This window comes from Artemia sp. Qi Xiang Cuo, chromosome 2 (genome assembly GCF_049724085.1).
Source record: "Artemia sp. Qi Xiang Cuo chromosome 2, ASM4972408v1, whole genome shotgun sequence".
Lineage (NCBI taxonomy): Eukaryota > Metazoa > Arthropoda > Branchiopoda > Anostraca > Artemiidae > Artemia > Artemia sp. Qi Xiang Cuo.
In genome coordinates this window covers 60,482,638-60,491,037 of record NC_142795.1, presented here as the reverse complement: position 1 = coordinate 60,491,037, position 8,400 = coordinate 60,482,638, and the positions used below count along the sequence as shown (strand labels likewise).

Here is an 8,400-nt window from a genome sequence, read left to right as displayed (position 1 = left end):
CATAGTTATTGGATCTTTCAACTATGCTGAACCAAACGGCCAGATGCCCTCCAATCTTTTTGGTCACTTGAAAAGGGCACTAAAACTTTTAATTACCGTTCGAATGGACCCACTACTGATCTTCTAGGAACGTTAGTTCAGTAAAATCTCCCCTGGAAAAACAAAACTAAGAAACACGCATCTGTGATCTTTCTTCTTGCAAAACATGCAAAATCCCAAATTTCATGGTTGCAGCGAGAGCTGCAACCTAGTAAAGAGCGAACTACTGGCCATAGTAACCAAACGTTAAAAAACGCGTTTTGAAAAAACCTGCCTGGTGAAAAAAAATCGCCATCTGACACTGATTCAGGAATGGTAACTGTTATTTCGGTTTGTTTTAAAAATAAAAGTTTATTGCGAAAAGAAATTTTATGGTAATTTCAAAAAAAAAACCGAAACCCCACGAAAATGGCGTCAGATGAAAATGAAAAGAACACCATTGAAACCAGCATGGTGGAAAGCCTAATACAGGGAAGTTACAGTCCCCCTCCTTGAACAACAAGGAGAATCACCTTTTTGCATGGGTAGCACTGATCTGTCTCCAGTTTTTTTTTTCAGTTTTTTTTTTCTCAACAGGCCTAGCGGGTGACCAGAACATCATAGGGAGATGTTTAATGGCTCATTTGAGTGAAAATTATATTTTTTACTGCCTTTTTTAAGTGACCCACAAGATTGGAGGTCAAATAGCCCCCCCCCTCCCGAAAGGCCCCCTCACCCAAAGGCATTCTATAAAACTTTTAAGATAGCCATTTTGTTTAAAATAGTTTAAAGGCCCAATAAATATGGTTTGATGATGATATGACCCTCCATAGTCCCTGGGGAAGGGCTGTACGTGGTATCGGGCGTATCGGTAGCGAACCACAGCCCCTTAGTAACCAAAAAGTTAAAAAGCACGTAAAAAAAAAAAAAAACACCTAGTGAAAAAATTGCCATCTGACACTGACTCAGGAATCGTAACTACTATTTCGGTTCGACTTAAAAGTAAAAGTGAATTGCGAAAATAAATTTATGGTGACTTCGAAAACAGTCTGAAACCCCTCAAAAAAGGCGTCAAATCAAAATGAAAAGTCTACCATTGGAATCAGCACGATCAAAAACCTATTAAAGGGAAATTACGACCCCCCCCTCCCTTGAACAACAAAGAAATGACTTTTTTGCATGTATAGCACTAATCTGTCTCCGTTTTTTTTTTTTTTTTTTTTTTTTTTTTTTTTTTTTTATAGCAAGGCTAGGGGGTGACCAGAGCATCATACAGAGATGCGTAATAGCTAATTGGAACGGAAATCAAAGTTTCGAGTGCCCTTTTCAAGTGACCAAAAAGATCGGAATGTATAACTAGCCCCCTCCCTAAAGGGCCCCTCCCCCCAAAGTCATCCAATCACAACTTTGAGATAGCCATTTTGTTCAAGATAGTTCAAAGGTCAAACATCGTTGGTTTTTAGTGATGCTGTGACCCTCCTTAGTTCCTGGGGAAAGGGATGCACACTGTAACAGTATCGGAAATATTGATATCACGGGTATAGATAGATAGATAGATAGCTGTTTATTGGCAAAAAGACTATCACAAATCCTATCGGTATTGGTGTATCGGTATTGGGCATTGGTATCGCAGATATCTAAGACAGATTTTTAATAGCTTATATAAAATATATTGCTCATATCTACGTCCTTCCTATAAATTCAACCATCAGTAAGTTCCAAATGCTCGTCCGAAGTGTGCTCCCATGTATTCATCGCGCATACAGAGCTGATTTCACGTGCCTCTGGATATCCGGCTAGCCCCCAACGAACTAAATACACCTAGGGACGGTTGGGCTAGCAACCCTCCTCCTGAAATTACTTGCAACGAAAGGAACTGGATATACAGCCTTGGATGCCCCACCTACTATCCCGATTGGACCCATGCCTGCCCAAGGACGTACGACTTCGAATATCGTTGACCAAGGTGGCATTAATGTTGCCACCTGGAATGTCCTGATGCTGAAACAGCCTGGTTCTAAGCTTCTTTTAGTAAATGAACTAAGAAGATACAAAATGACGATCGCAGGAATAACAGAAACTCACCTTACGGGAAGCGGAGAAGAATATACTGGAGAAGGGCGACACTGCTTTGGTCTGGTGAGCCCCAAAGAAGAGGGGGAGTCGGCCTTGTTCTCAACAATTTCTCTCTGAAAGCCCTATTGTCATTTACGCCTATCTCACCACGTCATCTGAGAGCGAGAATTGACGGCAAGCATGGGAAGTAAACTTTTCTTACCTGCTTTGCACAGAAAAACAAGGCCCAAGATGAAGATAAGGACGGCTTCTATATGGTACTGTCCTCCGAGCTCTCCTCCGTACTTTCACCCGACTACCTCCTAGTCCTAGGAGATTTTAACGCTGGTGTGGTTAACGGCTCTGGTTTGTACGATGCTGCTGTTCGACCTGTGAAAGTTGACACTCTGAATGATAATGGTGAGCGGCTGCTCAATTGCTGCATCACCCACGCTTTATCAGTCACAAATACTTGGTTTGTGAGAAAAGACATTGAGAAGTACACATGGTACAGCAATGATGGCAGGACAAAAATAATGCTTGACTACATCATTGTTCGATAACACTAGCTTTCGTCTGTCCAGAACTGCCGCTCATACAGAGGTGCAAAGCTTGGCAAAGCCGACCATCGTTTCTTCTCTGCAAGGATAAAACCCCGTCTGAGGGCCAATAAGAGTAACTCCTCATCCACCAAGAAGATAGACACCTCTCGACTGAAGCAAGATCCTTCGGTTCACGAGCGGTGCATGGTTGAAGTCTCTAACCCTTTTGAGACTCTCCAGCTGTGTTCAGAAAGCGAGTCAGCATGGACCGCTTTCAAATACAATGTTCTCAGAGCAGCTACTGAAGTTATGGGCTCGAAGCCGCGAAAGAAGAAAAAGTGGATTAGCAACCAGACGTTTGAAATAATTGAGCAGAGACGGCGAGCGAGATTACGAGGAGATATGACACTCTACAGACAGCTCAACAAACAACACAACTCCTTGCTTCACAAAGACAAGAAAGACTTCATTGCGGGTAAAGCCGCTGAGCTCGAGCAAGCTGCCCAAAAGAAAGACATAAGTGAAACATTCAAGATCCTGCGCGAGCTAACTGGCCAACCTGGCATGACGCCCACAAGCCTGGAAGCAACGAATGGAGAAACTATACACGATCAGGCTCAATGTGTTGGTTTCTGGGAGAAACACTTTAATAAGCTGCTAAACACAGATCCACCCGATTGCATCGACCCAGGGCTTGTTGTTGCTGCTGCAGAACCTACCCCTGCCCCCGACGACGCCAAATTTTTTCTTGAGTAGATTAAATCAGCAGTGAGGAAACTGAAAAACAGTAAAGCAACTGGCAACTGTGGCATCGCTTCAGAGCTACTAACTACGGGCGGCTCTGCGATGATACTTTGGCTGCAGATAGCGTTCAGCGTAATCTGGCACACTGAAGTTATACCGCCAGACTGGAAGAAAGGAATCATCGTGTCATTGTTTAAGTGCAAGGGCAGCAAGACGGATTGCAGCAACAACCGTGGTATCACCCTGCTCTCTGCTCCTGGAAAGCTGTTTGCAATGCTCCTGTTGAAACGTGCATTAAGTTTCCTACATACTTTGCGCTGCCACCAACAAGCCGGATTCATGCCAGGAAGATCGACAACCGAACAGTTCATACGGTCAGAGAGATCATTGAGAAGACACTGGAATTCAACAAGAAAGCTTACAAAGCTTTTATTGACTTTCGTTCTGCCTTTGATAGTGTTGACAGGCAGTCCCTTTGGCTAATCCTGAAAGCTGCACTACGGCCAACAAAGATAGTCAGCCTCTTCAAAGAACTCTACAGCAGCACAGAAAGCGCCGTCCTTGTTAATGGGAAAGCCTTTTCCTTCCTTCGCCATAAAAAATGGTGTACGGCAAGGATGTTCTGCTGCACCTGAGTTTTTTAACTGCGTCATCGACCACATGTTAAACGAGACACACCGTGCCCACCTTTTTGGCATAAGTTATGCCGGAAAGACTTTGTCTGATGTTGACTTTGCCGACGATGTAGCCGTCTTTAGCAAAAATCTGCCTCCGGAGTTGGGCTGCAAATTAACTGGAAGAAAACGAAAATCATGCCCATAGAAAAGACCCCATTGGCATCACCCTTAACTGTTGCGATCAACAGTCAAGCTGTTGACGTTGTATAGCAGTTCACTTATCTCGGATCAATTATATCATCAAATGGCACAATTGGCGCCGAAATCTCAGCCAGATCAGCCAAGGCAAACCCTGTATTAGGATGGCTCCTGAGAGCCGTCTTCCACAAACCGCAAATTAGTCCCCTTACAAAAGCCAGTATCTACGACGCCACAGTCTCAAGCATCATGCTGTATTCTTTTGAGACATGGCCAATAACCCAGACGCATCTAAGAAAGGTCGATACCATCCAAACTAGACATCTGCGTCGAGTTGAAGGCTTCAAATGGTATGACAAGATCAACAATACGAAGATCCTGAGGACCTTCAAGTTAGCGAGTCTCTCCACCCAAGTAGAAGTTCGTTCTCTAAGATGGTATGGCCACTTACTCCGCCTCCCGCCAACCACCCCTGCAAGGATTATATCAGACTTCAATCCCTCGATTGTCTGGAAACGTCCTTGAGGGAGGCAGCGCACCAGATGGGCTGATGTTACAAATCAACGCCTCTTCAACTGCAACATCGACCTAAATGACGCCCCAAATGGCACACTTGACGCCAAAATCTCAGCCAGATCAGCCAAGGCAAAATTGTACTCCGACGGCTCCTGAGAGCAGTCTTCCACAAACCGCAAATTAGTCGCCTTACAAAAGCCCGTATCTACAACGCCACAGTCTCAAGCATCACTTACTCCGCCTCTTACTAACCACCCCTGCAAGGATTATATCAGACTTCAATCCCTCGATTGTCTAGAAACGTCCTTGAGGGAGGCAGCGCACCTGATGGGCTGATGTTATAAATCAACGCCTCTTCAACCGCAACATCGACCTAAATGACGCCCCATCCTTAGCCCTGGACAGGGCTGCTTGGAGAAGATTGACAACCAGTTCCCTTTACGCTGGCAACCCTGCTGAGCAAGAGCGTTAAGACAAGTAAGTCAAGTTTAATGGCTCATTTGAAGGCTATTGTTCATACCTACGTGACGTTTATCAATTCTACAATCCGTAAGTGTGATATAGCACTAAAACAATACTTTAAATGTCACTTCTGAAGTAGAAAAGCTTAGAAGTATAAAACAAAATCATCATTGTAATAATTATGGTCCAAAACCTGTAACTGGAGGTTTGCAAGAACACCTCTCGTATGTTCCTCTTCCAAGCCTCTTGATAACCTTCGAAATTAAGGTAAAGCACTAACATACCAAATCATATTATTAGAGGCGTGATTCGGTTGATAAAGCGTTCGACTTCGAAAAAGAGTGTTTTGCGCTCAATTCCTGCTTGAGTGTTTTTTTTTTCAATTATGGGTTTCTCACTTCTGTACGATCATTTTAAGATAATTTCACCGTTTTTGTAAATGGGATGCACTCATTTTTAAAGCATGTCCCAGGAAGGTATTTTGTCAAGTATTTTGATTCAAAAGGGAATAAAGGTCATCCAGTTCATGGTTTGCAACGACATTTTGAGTAGATCTCTAAATCCACACCCCACCGAATGGCGTAATTTTGTCAAAATCCTGTGGGGAGAGGAGAGGGGTCAAAGTTTGAGCCAATTTTTCCAAATCGAAAATGACAGAGAAAACTGAAAAACTAGCCGTATAGTAATAAAAATGGTAAAGATATACTAAAGAAAGCTGACCTGTTTCAGTGGATGCTTGAATTATGCAGGCTTATCTTAGTTTTGACAACATTTTTGAAGAAAATAAATTTCACCTGGGAGGGAGGGGGTCAAAGTGTGGTTTGGAGAAAAATTGAGGTCTGGCAGGGGAAGTTGCTTCCTCTGCCGCATAGCAAATTACGCCCCTGACCCCAACCCCTTGCCACAAAGTGGTTAGAGAAGTGTAGGTATGTGGCTCTGGAACGACTCAAAGTTGTATATTAAAAGATGGATTACTTATTGTTATACTTATTTATTTAAATTATTTACTTGACAATTCCACCGTAATATTCTCTGCATACGTAAGATTGTGCATCCAAAGAGGAAGAAAGACAAACGAAAACAGTTCTGTAGGAGAATTCAGGCCCAACATTTTTGAAGTGAAAACAAACTTAGTTTGTAATACCTTTTATCTTACCTACACAAGAAATGATCTTTTTTTGAAATTCCCTTTCATTTCTGAGTAATGGGTGGCTTTTTACTTACGGACAGGTCAAATAAATCCCTAAGCCTAAAGGCACATTTCTGTTAAGCTAGCAAAATTTTCCGCAAGTATGTCGATATACAAACCTGTCCGCTCAGTTAACCTTTCGTATCGAAGCTACTCGCCTGGAGCTACTTTCTTAAGTGTGACTAAATATAATTTTTAAAACAAAGAATTAAAGATATATTTTTTCTTTTTTAGATTTTTTTCACAAAAAGATACCACACTATGTTTTGATTTGTTTTCCACTCTAAACTTATTTTTTCCTTCCATTCTTGTACGGCTTCTTAGTTCAGCTCCTTAATAAGGGTTGAGATGTATTATTTCCCCAAGATTACAGGTGATTCGAAGTTATATAGAAAAAGTTTCTAACTGAAACTAACCACCAACATTAAAACTTAAAGCAAACAGAAATTATTTTGTATCATAGGCATCGCAATAGCGCTGCTTAAGTAAAGAACGATGTTGGCACAATGTATTTATTTTTTTTTTAAGGGCAAGTGATTGGAGGCCAACTAACCCCCCTCTCACGCCCACCTTTTCCCCAAGCACACCCGATCAAAATTTTGAGATAGTCATTTTGTTCAAAGCAGTTGAAAGTTCTGGAAATTATATATTTGAGCCGGACATTCCCCCCACAATCTAAGTTATGCCCTGGGGGTATACAAGGTTTTTATAGAAAGTGTTGTCGTAAAAACTTGAAAAAAGGGCTCGTTCGATGCCCTTTTTAATAGTCGAAAGTGATTAGAAGGGAACTAACACTCCTTCCACGCCCACCATTACCCCAAACACATCCAATCATAATTTTGAGATTTCCATTTTGTTCAACGCAGTTGAAAGTTCTGGAAATAAGGTATTTTAGGATGACAGCCAGCCCAAACCCCTCAGGGCAAGTGTTGTAAGTTATGCCCTGGGGGTATATAAGGTTTTTATAGAAAGTGTTTTCGTAGAAAATACCAATACTGCTCATTCGATTGGAAATTCAAAGAATTAGTGACCTTTCTAATAGTCGAAAGTGATTGGAAGGGAACTAGCCCCCTCTCACACCCGCCATTTTCCCAAACACGTCCAGTCAAAATTTTTAGATAGACATTTTGTTCAACGTAGTTGAAAGGTCTGGAAATTGTGTCTATACTAGACCATTTACCCCTCCCCCTTTAGGGAGTGTTTCCCTTCTCTTTCAAAAATCAGGCAGGTTTTCTCAGGTTGCAGTGACTACCTAATTTGTTGATCAGTCATCATCGGATAATTACCTATTGAAGTAAAACAAAAAATCATCCCATAGGAAATTGGTGTTTTCTGTCACAAAACATCTACTTTCGTCCAAAGAGAGTCAAAATACCAAAGAATGCAAATTCTAAGAAATTCAATAGATTTGTCAGGGTTTAATACCCTTTACTGGAGGTTTTAGCCACTCCTCCCATCCACCCTAAAAAAAGAATGAAAGTTGCTTCTTTGCAAAGATAACATGCATCTTACTATTTATCTGCCATGGCATGCAAGTTAAGGCAAGATCACCGAGAGATGTTAATTGACTCATTTAAAAGCTACTGCCTCTCTCTACCTCTTTCATCAAGTTTGATTTGAAAGATCTATAGTAAAGTCCCTTTTAACACCTTCAGGAGGGGAAAGACTGGGGGGAATAATAAGCGTACCATTATAAAATACTTGGTCGAAAATCCTTAGCCGGAGTTTTACATTTCCCCTTCTTGTACATTAGTAGGGAGAGGGTAACCAGCGCAAGGTTAACGGGGTATATGGGCATCGACCTACTTTCAGGAGTATCGCAACACGCTCAGTGAATACAACCGGTACAAGATCTGGTGCCTATTTCTGGGCCAATCACCGGTTAGAAATATTGGGATAACAAGCTGACATCAGAGCAGACTTCTGGAAAATTCATTAGCATGGATTTGCGTAATTTTCTGTTATATCACAATTCCATCTTGAGATATTGCTTATATTGTTCGCTTTTCGAGGCTAAAATAACAGTAAGTTTCATGGCATTATGGAGCAAACATCAAAT

General features: G+C 41.8%; 1 protein-coding gene across 1 annotated transcript; it reads left to right on the top strand.

Annotated features, from left to right (window-relative positions):
• The first annotated feature begins 3,461 nt into the window (after nt 1–3,461).
• LOC148955457 (uncharacterized) lies at nt 3,462–3,842 on the top strand. The gene has a single exon (XM_089107381.1). It carries the CDS (start codon nt 3,462–3,464, stop codon nt 3,840–3,842), a length of 381 nt encoding a protein of 126 aa, XP_088963507.1.
• The last annotated feature ends 4,558 nt before the right edge of the window (nt 3,843–8,400 follow it).

Coding starts and splice junctions, on each gene's coding strand:
- LOC148955457 (XM_089107381.1), top strand. CDS start 3,462: ATGATACTTTGGCTGCAGATAGCGTTCAGCGTAATCTGGCACACTGAA.